Source organism: Pecten maximus, unplaced genomic scaffold (assembly GCF_902652985.1).
Source record: "Pecten maximus unplaced genomic scaffold, xPecMax1.1, whole genome shotgun sequence".
Classification (NCBI taxonomy): Eukaryota; Metazoa; Mollusca; class Bivalvia; order Pectinida; family Pectinidae; genus Pecten; species Pecten maximus.
In genome coordinates, this window is record NW_022979175.1 from 40,001 (window position 1) to 64,651 (window position 24,651).

General features: G+C 38.3%; 2 protein-coding genes across 3 annotated transcripts in view; both read left to right on the top strand.

The window, feature by feature from the left end:
* The first annotated feature begins 1,948 nt into the window (after positions 1–1,948).
* On the top strand, positions 1,949–2,815 carry LOC117318299 (uncharacterized protein F54H12.2-like). Its single transcript, XM_033873299.1, has one exon. It carries the CDS (start codon positions 1,949–1,951, stop codon positions 2,813–2,815), a length of 867 nt encoding a protein of 288 aa, XP_033729190.1.
* A 2,994-nt stretch (positions 2,816–5,809) lies between these two features.
* The window catches only part of LOC117318298 (protein mono-ADP-ribosyltransferase PARP3-like), a gene marked incomplete at its 3' end in the record, with an annotated part of 46,975 nt that continues 28,133 nt past the window's right edge, over positions 5,810–24,651 (top strand). Inside the window, 5 exon segments of one of the 2 annotated variants that reach the window (XM_033873296.1) lie at positions 5,810–6,677; positions 7,575–8,431; positions 8,888–8,999; positions 11,845–12,040; positions 12,526–12,579. 2 annotated transcript variants of the gene reach the window in all.

Below are 24,651 nucleotides of genomic sequence, written 5' to 3' on the forward strand. Positions count from 1 at the left end.
GGTGTGGAAAGGAAGTGGTGGATTGGCCATGGCTGATATCGACTGGACGGGTAGGAATAAAATTCGTTGTATATTAGACGACATCCACACCCTGACCATATCGAGACGCAAAACAAAATGCTGGATAAAATTACGAAAAGGTAAGAGAGATTTGGCTTTATCACCCGAGGCGCTATTACAGCTGTGCGAGCTACGGGAGTCGATATTGCTGGCGTGCGCCTTCGTGCAAAATGGCCGATCTGTACTTTGACTGGAAAAAGCCGGGCGCCTACCGAAGTCCGCGCCAACTCTACGAGGCGGTGAAGAAGGACGGCAGGTATCGCGTAGGTCTCACGAGAATCAGAAACTGGCTACAGCAGCAAGATCCGTACAGCCTGAATAGACCCGTGCGCCGACGCTTCCGTCGGAGGGCGGTGTTGACTTCCGGTCTGAATGAACAATTCGACAGCGATTTAACGGATGTTAGCAACTTGAGTAATTACAACGATGGGGTCAGGTTCATTCTGATATGCATCGATGTTTTCAGTCGTTACCTAATGGTAGCTCCTCTGAAGAACAAATCGTCGGAGACGGTCATAGCCGGACTGGAGAGCGTATTTCGAGAGAGAACCCCTCACAAGATACGCACGGATCGGGGAAAAGAATACACATCAAACAAGACGGAAGCATTCTTTCGCTCCCGGGGCATCGAACATTTCGTAACTGACAACGCGCCTGTCAAAGCAAACTATGCTGAACGCGTAATAAGGACCATTCGTAACGGAATGTACCGCTATTTCAATCATAAACAGAGCTACAAATTCATAGATATTCTGTCTGACTTGGTGCGAAACTACAACGAAACGCCACATTCCTCTCTTCACGGACTTGCCCCGAGAGATGTCACGCCTCAGAACGAGGTCGATTTACTGATGGAGCTTTATTTCCCCCCAGAGAAAGTCGATAAAAAGATTAGTCGGAAAACGAAGAAAAAACCCAGAATCAAATCCGTATTTAAGTTCAAGGTTGGTGATAAAGTGAGAATTTCGCACCTGAGACAACCTTTTACGCGGGACTTTCACGAGACGTTTACCGGCGAGATATTCACAATCGTTGCCCGATATTACAAGCAAAACGTAGATCTTTACAAGCTCGAGGATTACAACAAGCGAACGATTACCGGGAGCTTTTACGCTGGCGAACTTCTGAAGGTGGTTAATCCGGAAAATTTGAAATATCGCATAGAACGCGTCTTGAGGACGAGGTTTCGGAACAAGAAAAAACAATTACTCGTTAAATGGATGAATTGGCCGAGTGAGTACGATTCGTGGATAGATGCCGACTCGGTGGTGGACATATGATATGGATTTTTACGTCGTTATATCTAGCGACGACAGCTTGCATTATCACCCATTAAACAGGCCCTGTCTGTTTACGAGTCATCTTAAAACCCCCGTTTACTTTACGGATCATAATTGGTACGTCGGACTGTGCGAGATCGGATTGGGCGAACTCTGCTCGACACCGCTGTACGTGTATTGCGATCTTATCGGTTCGACATTCGTGTGCGAGGATCAGAGACCGCTGCTACGACGCGTTCAAGTGGAATCAACGAAACACGTCGTGTATTGCTCGCCTTTCTACCTGCCGATTATAAGCAGCGAAGCTCGATCGTTGGAGATTACAGTCAGGACGGCCGACGGCGAATTAGCGAGCGCTGTACGTGAAGGCGCGCATTATCAAACAGGATGGGACGGATTTGTTACCGAAAGAGCGAGTTTCGTTTGTCAATCTTCCGCTGCAGAGCCTTTGGAGTCAGGTCGACGTCTCCTTACAGGGAAAACTTCTCTCTGTCAATTCCGGAAACTATGCATATAAGGGCTATCTACAGACGCTGCTGAACTTTGGAATGTCGAGTCAAAAGACACAGTTAACGTCGCAGCTATTCTTTTATGATACACCCGGGAGCATGGACGTGGGGGACCCCGCTGGCTCCAACAGCGGATTATACGAACGAAACCAGTTTACGAAAGATAGTGTGTCGGTGGATATGATGGGACCGCTTTGCGAGGACGTGTGCCGTCTCAGCAGATACATTCTGAATGGGGTGGATGTGGACCTAAAACTCTACAGAAACAGGATACCCTTTACCCTCATGAGCGATTCTAACGCTCAAGAGTATCAAATAGAATTACAGGAAGTCTATTTCCGAGTGTGCAGAGTGCAGGTGAATCCCGGAGTGCTCGTCGGTCATAACAAAGCGCTCGAGGTCAGTCCGGCAAAGTATCCGTACGTTAGAACGGAGGTCAAGGTCTCGTCCATCCCTTCCGGTCAGACTAGCTTCATCTGGGACAATCTGTACCAATCGAAACTTCCGTCTAAATTGATTATTGGTCTACTATCGGGGGACGCCTATTCCGGACAATACAATAAGAACCCATTCAACTTTAAACATTACAATGCCGTCAGCGTCGGTTTGTACATCAACAATGTCAGCGTCCCCTACCGACCTCACAAACTAGACTTCAACGGCAACACGAGGCAGTGTTTCGTTACGGCGTTCCGTAGCCTGTACGAAGTCGCCGACAAAGCCGATAGAGATTCCGACAACGCCATAGACCGTGACGACTGGCCCCTCGGATATGCCCTCTATGGATTCCTACTGCAGCCTCAGTTTGGCAATGAACCTCATATGAACCTGGACCAGCAAGCTAACGTGCGATTAGAAATCGTCTTTGCTAATTCTCTCGTCGAAACTGTGTCGTGTGTCGTATATTCGGAGATAAACGATCTCTTTCAAATTGATCAGACTCGTAATGTCATTGTGTCAACCTAGAATGATCATTTCATTTCGTATACAAAAAATACAATAACAATCGATTGCACTATAATAAGTCCATTTAAAGTAGTTTTGTTTTAGGAGTCAATGGTAACTACTATTTGTATAGACTTGGGTAATAAAAAAAAATGTCATTGTGTCAATCTAGAATAGTCATCTCATTTGTGTAACGTTTCCTGTATAATATACTATCCTTCTCGTCATATACTATACTATAAACGTACATATTATAGCGCTTTATTGATTAATTTAGTTTTAGTTTAAATATAGCAATTAATTCGCCAAAATTGCACTATAATAAGTCCATTTACAGTAGTTTTGTTTTAGGAATCAATCGTACCTTTTCTAATTGTTTGTATATATTTGGATAATAAAAAAAAAACAGAACATGAGAACATAAAAGTGTTGTTACTTTTATTTCAGCTAACCACCACCCTTAATTATAATTGCCTTCACTGAAAATTACATATCAGAAACATCAAATCTTTTGAATGAACCTCGTATAAAGTCAGTTTAAGCATTTAGCACGTGCTCCCATTGTTCACTAGGGAGTTCCATTACGTTCTTAATGTCCATTTCGTTTTCCACGATAACTTTCCCGTACAGATTCCACACATCGTACTTCTCGTCCTCGATGATTTTCACGACATTTTCCAATATCGAAAGTAGATTCAGGCGATTCTTGGCTTCGTCATAGTAACTGGCTATTTTTAATCCTGGGTCGTCGAGGCACCCTCCGTCCATATGATGCTTTTGTGACGGGTGATCCTTTCTGCACCCTATACATTTTGTCTTGGCTATCTCTTCAACGTATTGCAATATTTTTGATGCTATACATTCGATCATTACCTTGGTATGTATAGAAGTCCGGTTTCAGACCTAGCTCCTTTTCTATCGCGGGCATGAAAGACATAACTTTTTCCCACTGTTCTCCATTCAACGAAATCCCGTATCGAGTGGGGTTGTCTGGTTTTTCCGTATTCCCCATGAAGTAAACTCTGATATCTACCAGAGTGAAGTAAAAGTCACCAGGTATATACTTAGATTTCAGCCGACTGACACTGACAAACCGGTTAGGAGACAGCCTCCAAGAGGATTTCCCCTCTGATCTTTGTTGACTCTGGTTCCGAAGCTCTGTAGAAATTTCGTCTTTGAAATTTACCAAAGTACACCACTGTTCAATAGTCAATGATATTCCTTTATAATCTACAGGAGTCATTTTACCATCATTGTCTGGTTGTAGTTTCTTGATCTTAATCCTGCTTTCGTCATTTACTACACCGGTGTACAAGTAGACGCTGTTTCCGATCTCTCTCAATCCTGATGCCATGGTCAACAATGCTATATATTCTACATCGTTCGTTTCTTTTATAGAGACTGATTTACATAAATACATTTAAAACTCGGCGTCTAAAACACTGTCCTAAGGATGGGAAAATGATATTATAACGCCCGTGTTAGCGCATATGATTTGTATCATATACGAGACATCATCCCTAGAGGCGGAACGGCGTCTAATACACTACCCTAGATGGAGGTCCGGGTATTAGGTGGGTTTTATCTATATCTACCTACACCATACCACGCTCCTAGAGGGAGAACGGTGCGTAATACACCGAGGTTAAGGTGGTTTTATCTATATCGATATCCCCAGAGGGAGAACGACCCATTATGGATGTCCGATGCTATCTCTTCATATCTACACCCCGATATCTATGACTGGCGATCGGGTAGCGGTGGTCCAATACACCGCCCCGGTCTATTTTTAAACACGGGTGGTGATCTATTCTTAAACACGGCGTCAAATACACCTCTCTATACTACTAAGAAGACATTTTTACACACAAACGAAATAATAAAAAAAAAATCAACAGATTTAAATTGATAAGACTAGGTAGCTGTGCTACCATACATGGAAATTTTCTCAACGTTATTTAAATATCCAGTTTAAATCAATTCCCCAGATTAAATATGCCAGGAAATATGAATAGATTCTTATTTTGTGATAATTCTATATCTTTAATGAATCAAAGTCTTTATATTTTATGCATGGGTGTAATTAAATCGTCCTGTAAAATAAGGTAGAAGATGGATAGGCCCGATAAAAAATGTCGCGCACAAAAATGCCGGGTTTATTGTCCAATACACCGCCCCGGTCTATTTTTAAACACGGGTGGTGATCTATTCTTAAACACGGCGTCAAATACACCTCTCTATACTACTAAGAAGACATTTTTACACACAAACGAAATAATAAAAAAAAAATCAACAGATTTAAATTGATAAGACTAGGTAGCTGTGCTACCATACATGGAAATTTTCTCAACGTTATTTAAATATCCAGTTTAAATCAATTCCCCAGATTAAATATGCCAGGAAATATGAATAGATTCTTATTTTGTGATAATTCTATATCTTTAATGAATCAAAGTCTTTATATTTTATGCATGGGTGTAATTAAATCGTCCTGTAAAATAAGGTAGAAGATGGATAGGCCCGATAAAAAATGTCGCGCACAAAAATGCCGGGTTTATTGTCCAATACACCGCCCCGGTCTATTTTTAAACACGGGTGGTGATCTATTTTTAAACACGGCGTCAAATACACCTCTCTATACTACTCTTCTTTCTTCTCTTTATTCTTCAAATATTGTTTTAAATTTTGATGGTAAAAGTTATGACCTAGAGTAATTCAAAAATAAAATGATATTAGCATTATTTCAATTTGAAGGTGTATTGAGAGAATCCATATACGATAATTACGTCCAATCAAAAAGTTACTATCAGATTATAGTCAACAGATCGATATTTTCAAGTTTCAACCAGAAGTTAGTCAGTCCGTTGTGATTGTAAGACGACTAATTGTAAGTGAAGATATTATAGAGCAAAAGAGAAAAGGTGATCAAGCATATACGAGAAAAAAATGATTAAGTAAAGGAAATTATATTATTTAATATCTGAATAAACTTCGTCCGAATAACTGCGATGTATCTTGTAAGCGGCGGTAAATTTCTACTTTCACTTTAGACTCTTTAGAAATAACGGTAAACTAAAATCAGGAAATTATAGCAAGTTAACATTTTCTTGAATTAATTATAAGAAATGGTAAACGAATTAGGGCCGATCATGATTCGCAAGTTTCTGATCAAACATTTGTTCCGTTGCTCTCGTAAACAAACGGTCCCCGCGTGTTGTAGAAATGTAATCACTTGGCTATCACATGACCCGCAGTTAATGCAGAGTCGGCATTTCAGATACGAAAATAACACAATATAAACTAAACTTTTGCAACCATTATTCACATGAGCAGATATTTTCATGTGTCCTTTATTTATTTATGAAAAATAAACATTTTGTATAGAAATCCGTCAATCCAACAAGGAATTTGCGACATCTGCATTTACAACGAACCATTTCCGGCGTCCCGCCAAACTTCATCAAATAAAATCAACCGAAAGCTAATTTTGATCACTGGAAAATCACTGGAAAGTGATCTCATGATCATTTACTTAAAAGTTGCTTGGGTCAAACCAGAAGGATTTCGTGTTGTCATGTGAAGAAAATTTCAAAGATATATAGATCGATCGCCAATTGCACACGTGCTCATGGGATAACTTTACGACAAACGTGCGGCTCTTTTCGGTCTTGACAAAAGTTGTTTACATAAAGCAACATTTCCATCCATTATCATTACTTTGTCCATCTTCAAAAAGCCTTCGTGATTATGATTTAATTGGATTACCAACCGATCCTATCGACTCGTCCCGGTTAAAAGAATCTATAAAACACCAGCTCGATCCCCAGCTGACCGATCTCTGCCTCGGGCAGCGTCCATCAGTACCGTGAATAAAGGTCTACAGGTAAGAGGACTGGTGTTACAGGTGGCCAGTTAGTGACTGACTGACTGTATATTGCATGGCTTCAGCAAATCGGATCTAGAGTATACGAGGCAAAATGAGCATCAATGACACTTAGAAAAAGGGCAGTACTACAGGAAAAGGGGCGGGGCGCATTTCTAACTTTGAATTAGGGGCAGGGCGCCGCGCCCTGCTAACCCGACCTAGCTGGAACACTGCATTATAACATAGCCTTTCACCTCAGTGCATCTCTGTATATGTACTAGCTTTTATCCTGCAACTGCGCGCGCCACACTGTCGGAATACACCCACCGTACATGTATATATTTTTGCTGTATTCGGCAGTGACCGAAAACTGTTGTATTTTAGAATCTTAGCAAGTGCATCAATTCGACTGAGCTATTTCAAAGTGAAACAACATTAAAAAGGCGAACATATTTGGAACATTGTTGATAACTTTTCACTTAAAATTATGACTGTTGCAGGATACATAGAATACACATATATAGTAAGTATCTTCAAATATAAGCTGTATTTTTGACTCGTAAAATAGACAAAATCGGCTCTTTACCCTCACCAATATACAGCTTATATTTGAAGACAGTCAAAGCACTGACCATGTATTCTCTATAGGATGTCTGTCACCTCAGCCCATCTCTATACTGACATACATAGTAAGCCCGTCATCTCAGCGCATCTCTATATATAGGCTGACATTAAAGGCCTGTCACCTCAGAGCATCTCTATACTAGTTTGCATGGGAGGCCTTCAGTCTCAGTGCATCTCTATACTGACTTACAAAGTCTTTTCCATGTGATTTATCTTTGGCCTTTATGTTGTCCTACACTCGAACAGGGTAAAATGTTTCACGTATTTGCTGATTGTCTTTTGCCTTTGTAGGTCCCAGATTTGCACGAGTATGCCCAGAGGAGAAGAGTTCAATTGCAACCTTCAAGAAAAGTTGATTGCCAAGCAAAGATTAACATCAGACATGTCAAAATGTATATGGATTTCACGTCTAATTTAAATATGCCGCAGGCGCTTAAACTGATGGGAGGAGTTAAGGGGAAAGCTCGCCACAGATCCAGACTTTGGTGTTGTGAGGATCTATGTATCTCTGCCTTTAGAAAATGGACTCAATATATAATCATGTATTGCTTCCTGATTCTGTTCTTGGGAATAGAGTGGATGCATGTATAATCAACAAAATCAAAGAATTTGTCAATGATGGCATCACACATATTGACGTGGTTCAAGATTGCTGAAAACATTTGTTGACGTGAAATTTGAAAGAAATGTTTTGAAGCTTGTTGCTTGAGATCGGTCTTTCTATCCGACCAACAAGGATATAAAAAATCACATATATCTTTCTCTGTCTTCCAAAAATTCATCCTCCGTTGATCAGGAAAATTTAAAAAAATCGTTTGGAAAGGTTGAAATTAGACCCAACCAGGAATATTTTCTTTCGACCAGCTACTGATTGTGAAGATGGTTCTTCCACAAAGTTTCTGTTTGTTCACCAAGAGAACTGGCAACGGCGACTGTTACATTTGTACGGTGACAATTTATGTTTGCTCGATGCAACGTACAAAACAACAAAGTATGCCCTCCCTTTATTCCTTTTGGTAGTGAAGACCAATGTGGATTGTGTTCTGGTTTGCCAGTTCGTAACAGGAGACGAAACAACCACTAGTATCAGAGAGGCGTTATCTGTTGTGAAATCATGGAATAAAGAGTGGCAACCATCATATTTCATGGTTGGTATTGTTAAATTGCAAAAATAATACAGTTAACATACACCTCATATCAAAGCTTGACAAAAAGCAGACAGATGGATTCAATCTGTCCATTTGTCCGTCTAAAGCATATCTCCAAACCTGTTCAAGATAACTTCAGGAAGCTTTCAAACACACCAGGCCAGCAAAGTGGTATGATAGTGCCTTTTGTTTACAGTTTTCAGTTTAATTGCTTTCATTTTTAGCTCATTTGGCCAAATTCAGTTCCAGTGAGGTTATATACCATGATGCAGCGTTAGTCGTCTTATGTTGTCCGTCAGCATTTCCTTTAAATCGATCACTACCAGTCCTGAAAAATTACTAGTACTAGTTAAACGTTGATTTAATATGAATGGAAACATCAATTATTAAACACTAATTGTTGACAGGAATTGATATGCAATAAATGTAAAAGTTTAGATTTGTTGATATAAATAGGTGGACGTTGATGGAGCTGAAATAAGTACAATAGCGGCAGAGTTTCCAAACGGGAAGATATTGCTTTGTGCTTTCCACAGAGAGCAAGCATGGGAAAGGTGGTCAAGAAGTGGTAGGTTATTTTTTTCATATCATGTAACATTTACCAAACAGTTTGGTTGGTCATCTATTGCCCACCATCAAGCAATGTATGACATCCTATAGAATAGCAGAAGAAGAAAAAGTAAGCTGGTGATATTGTGCTCAATCCCCGATAGTAGCACTTTGCTTGCTTTACGTTACACGTTGTTATCACATACAGTGATTATGTGTTATGACGGCCTCCCTTTGAAAAGACAAATGAAACTCTTATGAGATTTTGAAAATTTGAGACTAAAAAAGTTATTTTTTAAGAATAAATTACAACAGACATCTTAACTAAATTAACGAGTAAAATCAACCATAAGATAAATAGCAGAGGGCAGTAGATGCATAATTTCCCCGAGAACCTGTTATTTTTCCCTTGTACAAACCTTTAGTATTATTTATTTTCGCCCTCGTTCAATCATTTTAGACTCAGAAATATGGTTTATTAGCTCACCTGGTCCGAAGTACCAAGGTGAGCTTATGCCATACCGTTGCATCCGTCGTCCGTCCGTCCGTCCGTCCGTCAACAATTGACTTCTTCTTCATAACCACTGATCAGAATTTGATGAAATTTTGTCAGAAGCATCCCTATGGGGTGTGGACTCGAAATTGTACAAATGGTGGGGCTGACTCCCAGGGGTCTGAGGGGTGGGGCAAAAAGGGGTCAATTTGGCTATATTAATATAAACGACTTCTTCTCTGAAACCAAGCAATGGATATCACTCATATTTGCCTGGTAGCATCACTATTGAGTGGGGATTCAAAATTGTACAAATGACTAGGCTGACCCCCCAGGGGCTTGAGGGGCGAGGCCAAATGTGGTCAATTGGGCTATATTGATATAAACGACTTCTTCTCTGAAACCGAGCAATGGATATTGCTCATATTTGTCTCCCTGCACCCTCTCCACCTCTCTTGTTCTCTCCCCCACTCCCTATCTTCCTTTCTCCCGTGCCCCTCCCACCCATTTTCTTCCTGTCATTTCCCCCACCCTAACACAGTGCTGCTAGGTGTAAGCCTGGAATCAGAACAACAGCACATTTCACACCTGATTGCACCAGCTGTAATCTGATCTGCATGCTTTTCCACACAGCAGTGGCACCCACTTGTCCTTATCAAATTAGCTCTCTAATGAGAATGTAATAAGATCTTTATTAAAGCGTTTACAATGGGATCAGAGTATCAACAGTTCTCTTGTACCTGACACTGTCTCTTACTGCTATACCAAACATCAAATGCTCTTGTCAATAAAAGGTGTTATGTTGAAATCTCTGCTTCTGGAAATACAAAACATTTAACTCACCTAACACAAAGTGTGATTATATGAATGATTCTACCCATCGTTCTGTGAGTATGCATATACCAGCTGTAAAATGGTTGTGTTCATTTTACGGTACTGTCAGCTGGGTACTGTATACATTTATATTATAACCTGATCAATGTATGGGAGATATATATGTAGTTCATTAGAAAACACTGTGCTGAAATTGAGTTAAGTTTTAAGGCTTTGTAAAATATTTTGTATAATCCACAAGGAGTTGGCATCATAACACTAAATTCTTGATTTCACACTACAGGTTATATAAGTTTTAGCTCACCTGCCAAGTCAACTTAATTATGCTGTGGTTTAATGCATCCAACGTCCGTCTTTCTTCCAGCCAGTGTCAGTCATTCCTTATATATTTTTCTCAATTACCAAAGAAACAAATGTCATTATATTACATCAGTAGCATGCTGGCTTAAAGGCCTATACCAAGTCTGTTAAAAAGGATTAACCTTGACCTACTTTCAAGGTCAAATGTATTAAGACATTTAAATGGTATCTTTTCAATAACCAAGGGACCCAAAGACATCATATTGGGCCAGTTTCTTGCTGCAATCGAGGGGCTACCAATGTTGTTTTAAAGGGTTGACCTAGTCCACTTTCAACAGTACATTGGGTCATATGTGTTAAAATCTTCCAAAACCTTTTCTCATTAACCAAAATGCCCATGGGTCATGATTGCGGGGAAGTAGCAATTGATGGCACGAAAGGCTACCAATTGCAAGTTTGCTTAAAATGATGCATGTGCACCTTGATCTGGTTTCAATGTCACATGGTCAAATGTCTTGAAACCTTTAAAGACTTCTTCTAAATAAAAAGAGGCCTAGGGTCATGATATTCATGAGCAATACAGGCCCAGTGGACCTCTTCTCTTCATTACAATGTTGAAATTACAACAATTAATGAATTTGGGAAAATATAAACACATCTGCCCTAGCTTCTTCAGGTATACATGTACTGCTATATACATCTGAATCCTGACGTTGATGTTGCACAGGCCTTCGCAGAGGTTCTAGTGTAATGACATATTTAGCCTTTGTCTCACAATAGGTGCTGTGTTAATTGTAATGATAACTATATATACTGGCCTGTACTAGCGCGATCTGTATATTAGCTGGTAAATACATCACCTGTCCTGATCTCCAGCTGCCCGGGGATGTTATACATAAAGTAGGGGCCGCGGTGGCCGAGTGGTTAAGGTGTCCAGACACTTTAACACTAGCCCTCCACCTCTGGGTTGCGAGTTGGAAACCTACGTGGGGCAGTTGCCATGTACTGACCATATGCTGGTGGACTTTCTCCGGGTACTCCCGCTTTCCTCCACCTCCAAAACCTGACACGGCCTTAAATGACCCTGGCTGTTAATAGGATGTTAAACAAAACAAAACAAAACAAATATACAAAAAGTTAGCTAAATGGAGCGTTGTTTTAGTAATGTCTCGCCACAGCATGTTGACGGCTGATGTTGATAAATTCTAACTACATTCACGCCTTGTTGTCCTTCTAGGAGCGCCTACAATTGGAGGAGAGAATGTGAAAACAAGAGATGGACATTGACTACCTGGCTCCATTCCTTGCCTAGATGGGCAACCCAGATAAAATCACCAGGCAACAGGCCTACCAACTCAAGGAAGACTGTTTGGGCGATCTCAAGAAACAACTAAATTGACAAAGCCAACCTCATCCAAGCCAGGTTTGAAAAGGTTTGTGCCAATTAAATTCTGCCCAGTAGTGCTAGAGGCCAATTTCAGCTAGCACTAAGTGATTTGCTAGCTAGACAAAAAAAAAATACATCTGCAGGAAATAAAAAAAGACTGAGCACCCATTGATGTATAACATGAAAAATATACCAATACCAGTTGGATTATGTAGCGTGAATGTTATTATAAACCCATATATTGAGATTTTGAGGGTTAGGCCAACCTAGGTAGTCATATAAATTACGGTCAATCTAGTGTCTGGTTATCAAATAATTATGTAGGCCTAAAGCTTGAAAAAAAGTTGTCATGAATTTTTGTACAATTGTGACAGAAAAAGATATTTATAGAGTTTTATGTGGTAAGTTTGATGGGATTTGGATGATTTGTGATCTGGATTTAGTTTGAAATGAGGTTCTTTGTCTAACCAAGTTGACAATGAAATCTGGTACAATTACAATTTCAACCAGCTATTTTTTGTATTTCTGTAGGAGACCCAGTTACTAGAGAAGAAGCAGGCTTGGTAACAACAGATTCTGTTTAGGGTTTGTATAACTTCTTTGGAAAAATCTACGTTGCTAATAGCTTATTTTACTACAGGTATGTTGATTATTGGAAACTTCACCTGAGACCCAATTTGTTGAGAGTCGGCCGGGTTTGTCACAGTTGACCGACTCTTTTAATTAACCCCTAGGGGTCAATTAGTGTCACTGACCATAACTAATATGCCCTTTGTTGATTCTGTATATTGGACAACGGTTTAAGACTTATATACACACTAATTTTAGTCAGAATTTGAGCATCAAATTGACGCATGTCATGTCCGAGGGCGAGGTACTTGGGCCAAGCGGGAGAAAACTGGAGAATTTGATAACATTCGGGACCCGTGCGGGTCATTAATTTCAAACTCGAGAATTTGATTTTTGAATTGAATATTCGGGAGTCTCCCGCCAAATGCGGGAAACTTGGCAGGTATGACAGAATCAGGTAGCTATGTCTAAAGATGACGAGGAAGCCTACCTTGACTACTGTAGTTAAGCCTTGTTTAGAATACACATCCTCGATCTGCGGCTGGCAAGGTAATATCAAGTTAATTGATGAAAATCTTACATAAGTGTCAAAGTTATTAAATTGAGTTATATAAAACCAGTTCAATAATTTGATGTATTAGATATGGTACGACTTTCCTCAGTTCTCACTGGCTAAACCTTGTGAAGGTTAATATTTTGAGATGTCAACCTGATGTTTCTATTTTTAGAAACACCAAGTCATATTGCATTAATCATAACATCATGATCTTTGTGATATCACAATGCCCCATTAATGTAAATTTCTTGTTATCAAGATAAATTTACTGCTACCGGTGTAGTATGGTATTTTGACCCCCATGGTAAATTGACCCCGGGGTCAAAATACCATTATGGTAAAATGACTAAAACTTCAAAAATCTTCTTCTCTACTCTCAGATATGGTGGAGTCAAACACTCTTTATAGATGAAAGGGTCTTGTGGTGCTTTACCAAAATTGTGAATTGCATGACCCTGGGGTCTCACGTTTGCCCCTGGGGAGGGGGTAAACTTTACTATAGTTTATATAGGGAAATATAGGGAAATCACATTTTTGACTATTATTTGTTGGATTTGTATTGGAATTCATTCTAACTTGGTTCAAATTATCAGCATGGGATGACAGTTTGATGGTATGTACATGTTGGCCCTAGTTGACCCCCCAAGGGCTGGTGGGTGGGGCCAAAAAGGGTCAAATTGACTGAAATTTCAAAAATCTTCTTCTCTACTCTCATATTTGGTAGAATCAAAAAATCTCCATAGATGGAAGGGTCTTATGGTGCTTTACCAAAATTTTGAATTTAATGACACAGGGGTCTCGCGTTTTGCCCCTGGGGAGGGGGTAAACTTTACTATAGTTTATATAGGAAATCACATTTTTGGCTATTATTTGTTGGATTTGTATCGGAATTTATTCAAACCTGGTCAACATCATCAGCGTTAGATAACAGCTGATAGTACACATATGTTGGCCCTGACTGACCCCAAGGACTGATGGGTGGGGCCAAAAAGGGTCAATTAAATTAACTGAAATATTTCAAATCTCAGGTGACCGTTAAGGCCCGTTGGGCCTCTTGGTTTTTAGCCCACCATCATCAGATGGTGGGCTATTCAAATCGCCCTGCGTCCATGGTCCGTGGTCCGTCCGTCCGTCCGTCCCTCCGACCGTCCGTAAACAATTCTTGTTATCGCTAATCCTCAGAAAGTGCTGAAGGGATCTTTCTAAAATTTCATATGTAGGTCCCCCTTGGTGCCTAGTTATGCATATTGCATTTTGACACCAATCGGAAAACAACATGGCCGACTGGCAGCCATCTTGGAATTTGACAATTGAAGTTTGTTATCGCTATTTCTGAGAAAGTACTGAAGGGATCTTTCTCAAATTTCATATCTAGGTTCCCCTCGGTGCCTAGTTATGCATATTGCATTTGGAGACCATTCGGAAAACAACATGGCCGACAGGCAGCCATCTTGGATTTTGACAATTGAAGTTTGTTATCGCTATTTCTCAGAAACTAATGAAGGAATCTTTCTGAAATTTCATATGTAGGTTCCCCTCGGTGCCTAGTTATGCTTATTGCATATTGAGACCAATCGGAAAACAACATGGCCGACAGGCAGCCATCTTGGATTTTGACAATTGAAGTTTGTTATCGCTATTTCTGAGAAAGTACTGAATGGATCTTTCTCAAATTTCATATGTAGGTTCCCATTGGTGCCTAGTTATGCATATTGCATTTGGAGACCAATCGGAAAACAACATGGCCGACAGGCAGCCATCTTGGATTTTGACAATTGAAGTTTGTTATCGCTATTTCTCAGAAACTCATGAAGGGATCTTTCTCAAATTTCATATGTAGGTTCCACTTGGTGCCTAGTTATGCATATTGCATTTTGAGACCAATCGGAAAACAACATGGCCGACTGGCAGCCATCTTGGAATTTGACAATTGAAGTTTGTTATCGCTATTTCTCAGAAAGTAATGAAGGGATCTTTCTCAAATTTCATATGTAGCTTCCCCTCAGGGCCTAGTTTTGCATATTGGGACCAATCCGAAAACAACATGGCCGACAGACGGCCATTATCGCTAAATCTTAAATTTTATATATAGGTTCCCCTTGTGTGAAAAGGACTAGAGGGCTGTTTCTGAATTTACACTGATTAGTAAGACTTAGAGGAAGGGAAAAGTAGAGAAAAGATCAATCTGACATGGAACCTATAAAGATCAATCAATGGTGGGCGCCAAGATCCCTCTGGGATCTCTTGTGATAATTGAAGTTTGTTATCGCTATTTCTGAGAAAGTACTGAAGGGATCTTTCTCAAATTTCATATGAAGGTTCCCCTTGGTGCCTAGTTATGCATATTGCGTTTTGAGACCAATCGGAAAACAACATGGCCGACAGGCAGCCATCTTGGATTTTGACAATTGAAGTTTGTTATTGCTATTTCTGAGAAATTACTGAAGGGATCTTTCTCAAATTTCATATGAAGGTTCCCCTTGGTGCCTAGTTATGCATATTGAGTTTTGAGACCAATCGGAAAACAACATGGCCGACAGGCAGCCATCTTGGATTTTGACAATTGAAGTTTGTTATCGCTATTTCTGAGAAAGAACTGAAGGGATCTTTCTCAAATTTCATATGAAGGTTCCCCTTGGTGCCTAGTTATGCATATTGCGTTTTGAGACCAATCAGAAAACAACATGGCCGACAGGCAGCCATCTTGGATTTTGACAATTGAAGTTTGTTATCGCTATTTCTGAGAAAGTACTGAAGGGATCTTTCTCAAATTTCATATGAAGGTTCCCCTTGGTGCCTAGTTAAGCATATTGCGTTTTGAGACCAATCAGAAAACAACATGGCCGACAGGCAGCCATCTTGGATTTTGACAATTGAAGTTTGTTATCGCTATTTCTGAGAAAGTACTGGAGGGAACTTACTCAAATTTCATTTGAAGGTTCCCCTAGGTGCCTAGTTATGCATATTGCGATTTGAGACCAATCTGAAAACAACATGGCCGACAGGCAGCCATCTTGGATTTTGACAATTGAAGTTTGTTATCTCTATTTCTCAAAGTACTGAATGGATCTTTCTCAAATTTCATATGTAGGTTCCCCTTGGTCCCTTGTATTGCATTATCCCCCCCCCCCCCCCCCCCCCCCCCCCCCCCCCCCCCCACCCTTTCCGGACTTGCATCAAAATCACTTATCTGATACAATATAACTTTTATTAAAAAAAATATGTTAAATGATATATGAAAAACAAGTTAGGATTTTTTTTTTTTTTTTTTTTTTTGGAAAGGTGGGTCATTCTACCATGAGGGGGGTCATTTTACCATAATGGTATTTTGACCCCGGGGTCATTTCACCATAATGGTATTCTGACCCCGGGGTCATTTCACCATGATTCAAAATACCATGCTACACCAGTATTCCACCCTTTAGCAAACAATTTTCATATCTTATATATATAAACAAGGATGGATAGTATTGCAACGGCAAATACAAAGTCCCCTGCCTGGGCTAGAAGTGCACTTATTTATTTCCTATTTTAAAAAAAAAAATGGTTTTTCGAAGAAAACAAATTTGGGATTCACAACTACATGTTATACTGATCATGTATACCAAGTTTTGTTAAGATCGGAGTAGTACTTTAGAAGGAGTTGTCCGGACAACTGTTGTGTGACAGACGGACGCGGACGGACGGACGGACAGACGGAGGGTAAACCTAAAGTCCCCTCGTTTTTCAAACGGCAGGGGACTAGTAAAAAGGTCCTTTGATTCAGACAATATTGTGTTTCTACTGACCTGGTAGAATCTAAATATTGCCAGAGGGGCAAAGCCCAGTAACACCATCATGATATTGACCTCACAAATGGTTGATAATTGTTAAATTGTTACAAGCATTTACATATAATAAATTGATTATTATTATTATTATTTTAATAAAGTCCATATCATATTGACAGAAGTATATGCTTTAAATTAATGGAACTCATATTTATCACAAAATGATTAGGGCATAGTTTAACTCCTTAAAACTCCTTAAAACAAATTTATATCAGGAATATGATTTTATTAATGTGTCATTTGAATAGATACATGTACATCCACTTATTCAGCTTGCATTCAATCTTAATTTTGTTTCGTCTTTAACTGCATGTCTGCATTTTGCATTTATCGCTACATTGAACAATCACATACTTCATCTTGACCAGTAACGCCACATGTCGCGTCATATCCGGGGCCAAAAGAATATTATACGGCTATGCCGAAAAAACGATTGAGGAAATGAAAGATACCCTGCCAATGCTTTAGGCTTACTATATTTAGCTACTAGCCCACAGGAACTTGAAACAAATTCCCAACCCACGGTCCATATATATATACAGTATGTATCATAACCATTCTATGATAGTCTGAGTGATAGTATCTCCATAATATGTACAATATTATTATCAAAGATTCCATTAGCACTTTTACACCATGGCGGCATTTAGATATAGGTACATTGTACATATTTTATATGTAACAGCCATTTATGTTTCTTTGCTGTTTTAAACTCTTCTAGCAAAGACAAACCATGGGGTAAAAAACCACTTTACTGTGTATTTTTTGTTTCCTTTTTTTAGCCCACCATCATCAGATGGTGGGCTATTCAAATCGCCCTGCGTCCGTGGTCCGTCGTCCGTCCGTCCGTCCCTTCGTCCGTCCGTCCGTCCCTCCGTCCGTAAACAATTCTTGTTATCGCTATTTCTGAGAAAGTGCTGATGGGATCTTTCTCAAATTTCATATGTAGGTTCCCCTTGGTGCCTAGTTGTGCATATTGCATTTTGGGACCGATCGGAAAACAACATGGCCGACAGGCAGCCATCTTGAATTTTGTCAATTGAAGTTTGTTATCTCTATTTCTGAGAAAGTATTGAAGGGATCTTTCTCAAATTTCATATGTAGGTTCCCCTTGGTGCCTAGCCATGTTGGATTTTGACAATTGGAGTTTGTTATCGCTATTTCTGAGGAAGTACTGAAGGGATCTTTCTCAAATTTCATATGTAGGTTCCCTTTGGTGCCTAGTTATGCATATTTCATTTTGGGACCAATCGGAAAACAACATGGCCGACAGGCAGCCATCTTGGATTTTGACAATTGAAGTTTGTTATCTCTATTTCTGAGAAAGTATTGAAGGGATCTTTCTCAAATTTCATATGTAGGTTCCTCTTGGTGCCTAGATATGCATATTGCATTTTGTGACCGATCAGAAAACAACATGGCTGACAGGCAGCCATCTTGGATTTTGACAATTGGAGTTTGTTATCGCTATTTCTGAGGAAGTACTGAAGGGATCTTTCTCAAATTTCATATGTAGGTTCCCTTTGGTGCCTAGTTATGCATATTTCATTTTGGGACCAATCGGAAAACAACATGGCCGACAGGCAGCCATCTTGGATTTTGACAATTGAAGTTTGTTATCGCTATTTCTGTGAAAGTACTGAAGGGATCTTTCTCAAATTTCATATGCAGGTTCCTCTTTGTGCCTGGTTATGCATATTGCATTTTGAGACTAATCAGAAAACAACATGGCTGACAGGCAGCCATCTTGGATTCTGACAATTAAAGTTTGTTATCGCTATTTCTGTGAAAGTAATGAAGGGATCTTTCTGAAATTTCATATGTAGGTTCCCCTCAGTGCCTAGTTATGCATATTGCATTTTGAGACCAATCGGAAAACAACATGGCCAACAGGCAGCCATCTTGGATTTTGACAATTGAAATTTGTTATCGCTTTTTCTGTGAAAGAACTGAAGGGATCTTTCTCAAATTTCATATGTAGGTTCCCCTTGATGCCTACTTATGCATATTGCATTTTGAGACCAATAGGAAAACAACATTGCTGACAGGCAGCCATCTTGGATTTTGACAATTAAAATTTGTTATCGCTATTTCTCAGAAAGTAATGAAGGGATCTTTCTGAAATTTCATATGCAGGTTCCCCTCAGTGCCTAGTTATGCATATTGCATTTTGAGACCAATCAGAAAACAACATGGCTGACAGGCAGCCATCTTGGATTTTGACAATTGAAGTTTGTTATCGCTATTTCTCAGAAAGTAATGAAGGGATCTTTCTAAAATTTCATATGCATGTTCCCGTCGGTGCCTAGTTATGCATATTGCATTTTGAGACTAATCAGAAAACAACATGGCCGACAGGCAGCCATTTCGTATTTTGACAATTGAAGTTTGTTATCGCTATTTCTGTGAAAGTACTGAAGGGATCTTTTTCAAATTTCATATGTAGGTTCCCCTCAGTGCCTAGTTTTGCATATTGGGACCAATACGAAAACAACATGGCCGACAGACAGCCATTATAGCTAAATCTTAAATTCTGTATATAGGTTCCCCTTGTTTGAAAAGTACTAGAGGGCTGTTTCTGAATTTACACAGATAAGTAAGACTTAGAGGAAGGGAAAAGTAGGGAAAAGATCAATCTGACATGGAACCTATAAAGATCATTCAATGGTGGGCGCCAAGATCCCTCTGGGATCTCTTGTTTTATGATGTCATGTTATGTGCTGGAGACAACAGGGACCATTCTAACCATTGTTTAAGATCCAGACTGATGTGTATGCATGAAGTGCCACATCACGGATGCCACGACTTCCCCCACCGTCAAATTAATGTATCTTTTGTCATTTCAGGCACAAAGAACATGCCCCACACAAGTATATTCAGCTGGAACAAAAGTTGAAAAGCGAGGAGCGACTCGCTGAATTTTTCTAGGAGTCTTATACGGAAAAAGATTTTAAAATACTTGATATAAAAAGAGACATATGGAATTGTGCTATATAAGCATGGTACACTATAGGGGCTGTGTTTTTATGTCATCGCATCAAAGATCCAAGCGTTTCCTGATTGGTCAACTTCTGACTTTTAAGCCTGTGATAAGTCCTACAAACCAGGAGACAGCTAACCAGGCTTCAACTTGTTTGATTGGTCATTTATAACCACACTGGATGAAAAAAATCAGCCAAATCTCACTACTTTATCATCAATGTCTGTCCCTCCAGGATGTAGCCCACCCGGGCTATTTACTCCGAGGTTAAGTCTGTCTCTGTGAAATGTTGTCTACTTGTAGCCGTCAGCTGTGTTTACACTCCAGTGAATGACATTGACATTGAAAACATTTCTCTGTTATTTAATCAACAAGAAAGAGTGACTTCATTGTATATGAACATGAATATCTGTGATGAGATGTATTAAATATTAATTTATCATAATGTGTTGGTGTTTGTTATTGGTGTTAAAGCTCAATGCAAATATCAGGATCTCCTTACATTTTGAAGGAAAAAAAGGCTATTATAAAGTCTCCGCTGATTTGTTTATACCAGTTTCAGTAAATACCATATTTAAGGATCAAATTGGATTTGGACATAAACCGGATATAGAAACAAGCTTTAGGCTTATATTAACCCGCTTACTTCAATTAGCATCTTCAATATTGACAAAGATCAAAATAGAATTGAATTAAATATGAAAACCTTTTGTATCAGACTCGGAGAAAAAAAAGAGTTTTAAACGATTGTCGATCAAGAGAAAACTTTAATTTCCTTATGAGGATCCTTGTGGAACACCGACTGATATATTTCGCCAATTTGATATTGTACCATTTAGAACAGCTCTCTGTGTACAGTTAAAAATTAGTACTGTTTAAACCATTTCAATAAATGTCCAATAATGCCAAAAATGGATAATTTCAAAGCTAAACCATGGTGCCAAACTCTATCAAAAAGTTTACTGATCGCAGAAGACCATACGAATATCTTTACCTATATATCTAAAGCTGATGTCAGTCACATCATGAACAATGGAGAGAAGTCCTTAATCTCTAGAATTATAATATACCGAATAATTACCATAGTGGTCAACATCTGGGTGCGTTATATTGTTATTCAGTTATTTTTCTCTCATTTGTAGCTGTTAATTAGACATAAGCGTAAATATGTATAGAAAAATTGACTTAACTTGTTCAAATATTTATGAAAGGTGTGATGATGATGATGATGGGTGTGATGATGATGATGATGTAGCAACTTTTGAATAGATAAATGAATAGATATTTCTTCTAAGATTTCCTAACGGAAGAATTCAATAAAATCAAATTACGTCGGTTTGATATAATAATAATATACTTTATTTTCTGAGGGTGACATATTTAGCATGTGCTAATCTTCCATATGGCCCTCTATAACTACATACAAAACATAATATACATTAATCAACACATAACATGATATCTTGAAATATATACAATATAATTGGTAAAAGTTATAGTAATGAACATGCAGGTACTACTAGAATAATCGTATACTGTTACATGTATCATTCGGTAGAACATGAATTTCTTTATACATTTTGTGTGGTGTATATACATTTATAGGGAAACATTTAAAATCAATAGATCATAATACACATGCTTTCTTGATAATGTAGTTTCGCTTGAATTGGAAGAACTGAAATTTATGACTTTAAGTTGTAGAGAAAATGATTGCGTATTTTTTGTTTGAAAGTTGTAAGAGATGTAATATGTTTAAGAAGTAGTGGAAGATTATTCCATGACAATACTCCAGAGTAGCTAAATGATTTTCACATTGTTTCTAATTGCAGTTTGGGCAAAATAAGTTTGTTATCTGTAGTTGACCTAAAGTTGTAAAAGTACGAATTTTGACAAGTTTCAATTAATGAGCGTATATAATCAGGCTTCATGTTATGCAAGGCTTTATAGACTAATACAGTTGTATGATATTTTATTCTTTGTTCAAATGGTAGGAATTTGGCTTCTTTACTAAAAGGATAGACTTTCAGTTAAAATGGGTTTATCTAGCATTATTTTAAGAGCTTTCTTTTGCAGTTTTGTTATTTGATGAATTTGTTGTTTTGTATATTTGTATGTATGGTAGTGTCATCAGCATACATGTCTACATTACATTTATGTACATACAGTGGTAGGTCATTGATATAAATAATAAACATTAGTGGACCAAGAATAGATCCCTGAGGTACTCCTGTTTTTATCATCTGAGTGGAGGATGTAAGGTTATTTGATTTTATGGACTGGAATCTGTCAGATAGATAGGACGTGAACCACTTCAGACTAGTATTAGATATCATATGATTAAAAGTTTCACTTTATGGAGAAGTATTTGGTGGTCTACTAAGGCAAATGCTTTTTCCAGATCTATGAAAAGTCACTGTCATCTACTCCCTTGATCTAGGTATCCAGTAAGTTTATAAGGGCTGTCTGGCAGAAGTGCTGAGATCGAAAACCAGATTGAGAACTGTGCAATATCGGATATTTGGTCAAATATTTGTACAGATGTTTTGTTACATGTTTTTCAAATATTTTTGAAAGAGTTAGTAAAATTGAAATTGGTTTGTAATTGTTTGGGTTTTCTTTTTCTTTGCCTTTATGTATTGTGATTACTCTGGCTTCTTTTAACATATTAGGGAAAATATACTTATTTATACTTTTATTTATCATATGACTACCGTTATATACGGTGTCATAAACCCATCACATAAATTTTCTTTATGACACTAGTGTAATAACACCTTTCGCTACGCTGATTGGCTGGTTCCGTGAGAACTGTATTCTTACGCGTGGGAACGACCTACTTCTTTTTACTACGACTCGTAAAAATGGCGACTAGTGCTTGTAAACTTTGAAAAAAAATCAACTGAACGACAAATTGGTCTATTAACATAACATATTGTACAATCAAAGATAAAATCCAAGATGTAAACATCCTAAGTTTTTTAATTATATTTATACTATAAGATGTTAAATTAGGCCTGGCAAACATCTATTTTATGACCTCTAGTAACCTATTTCAACTCCGATAGAAAATTGCGGTTGCGTTGTCCGATGAGACATATCTAGTCTAGATTCTTTTCAAATAAACAAATAATAACATTATTTAATAAAATCCTCATGAAAAACGGCAATGTAGTTTGTTACAACTTGCCTTCAACGGTTACTCAGAATAACATGCTGACACTGTCGTCGACAAACACGTGTAATGTCAAAACAAACAACACTGCCAACAAATCGGCATCCAAAGTCGCTTTTCACGGCAGTCTGAACACAATGTTCAGTGGGAATATTCACGGTGGAACATTTCACATCTCCATAAACTCCCGCGAGGACGAGGATAAACACAAAGCAGTGAAAAGGCGCCGTACAATGGTTCTGTACGACAGCGACAGCGAATAGACATTTGTACAACGAAGCCTCCATTATCGCGCCAAGTGACGTCACGGCTTCGTCACATCAAAAACAGTCGCTCATGAACTTTCAAACTAAAATATTTTCCTCATTGTTTCAAACACCAAGGACAATTTATCTATTATAGATTAAATGAAAAAATGCTGAAATTTTGTTTTGAGACGTGTATTTAATAAAATGAATCCTTTTCAAGAGTCAGTTGTGTTAGAACTATTTCTTCTCTCGTCGGTATAATTGACCTACTTCGAAGGTTCGGGTGATTTGGTTGAGATGTGACGATTCAAGGCAAAAGAGAAAATCAGTTTTTGATGGGGAACGATGAAAGAAAACGTCATATGATAAAAAGAATCTGTCATTCGTTTCCCTTCATATTAGATTTATGATACTCGTTTAGAATTTTTTATTTTTGCTCGCCAGAGGCTCGCAAAAATAAAAAATTCAAAACTCGTATCATAAATCTAATATGAAGGGAAACTCATGACCGATCCTCTATTTATGATATGTGTTATGTATGGTGATATTAATTCTTTACAGAGTTTGAGAATTTTAGGACCTATTCCATCATTGCCTGTTGCTTTTGTATCATCGGGTCTATTTATGTATCCATCAACTTCATCTACTTTGATCAGTGGAACATTGGATTGTTACCTACTTTGTCATTAACTTGTTTTTGGAAAAGTATATGATCTTTTTCATTGAAAGACTTTTATTTCAGGTTTTTGTTGTCACATTTCATATGTTTATTACAAATAATACATAATATATTATTATACTTAAATTTGGTATAATAACAAATAAGGAGTAAAAGGCCACTGTATGTTCTGGTATATCGTCTTTTAGGGGGATTTAGGCAAATGAGTATTTGTACATTAAATGTATAAAATTAAATTAAATATATACATGTACCTATATATATCATGTATCCATGAACAGTCGTTCAAAAGTATTCCATCTCTGATTTATCATAACTATTGTTTTATTTGGATATGCAGAGAGTCCAATTTCTTCAATTTTCTTATAATAGATCATGTACGTTTTCCATTCCATGATTGTTGGAATTTTACCCCTTGTTCTACACAAGTAGATATAATATCTTAAAAATAAACTTAAAAAATTTAATTCACACTCATGATCAGATTCAAAAATACCAAACAACATGTTGACAGGATCTTTTGCAATCACTATACCCAATTTTGCTTTTAAGAGATCCAAAAAGGATGACCAAAGGGATTGTACATGACAACATTCCCATAATAAATGAATCAATGTTT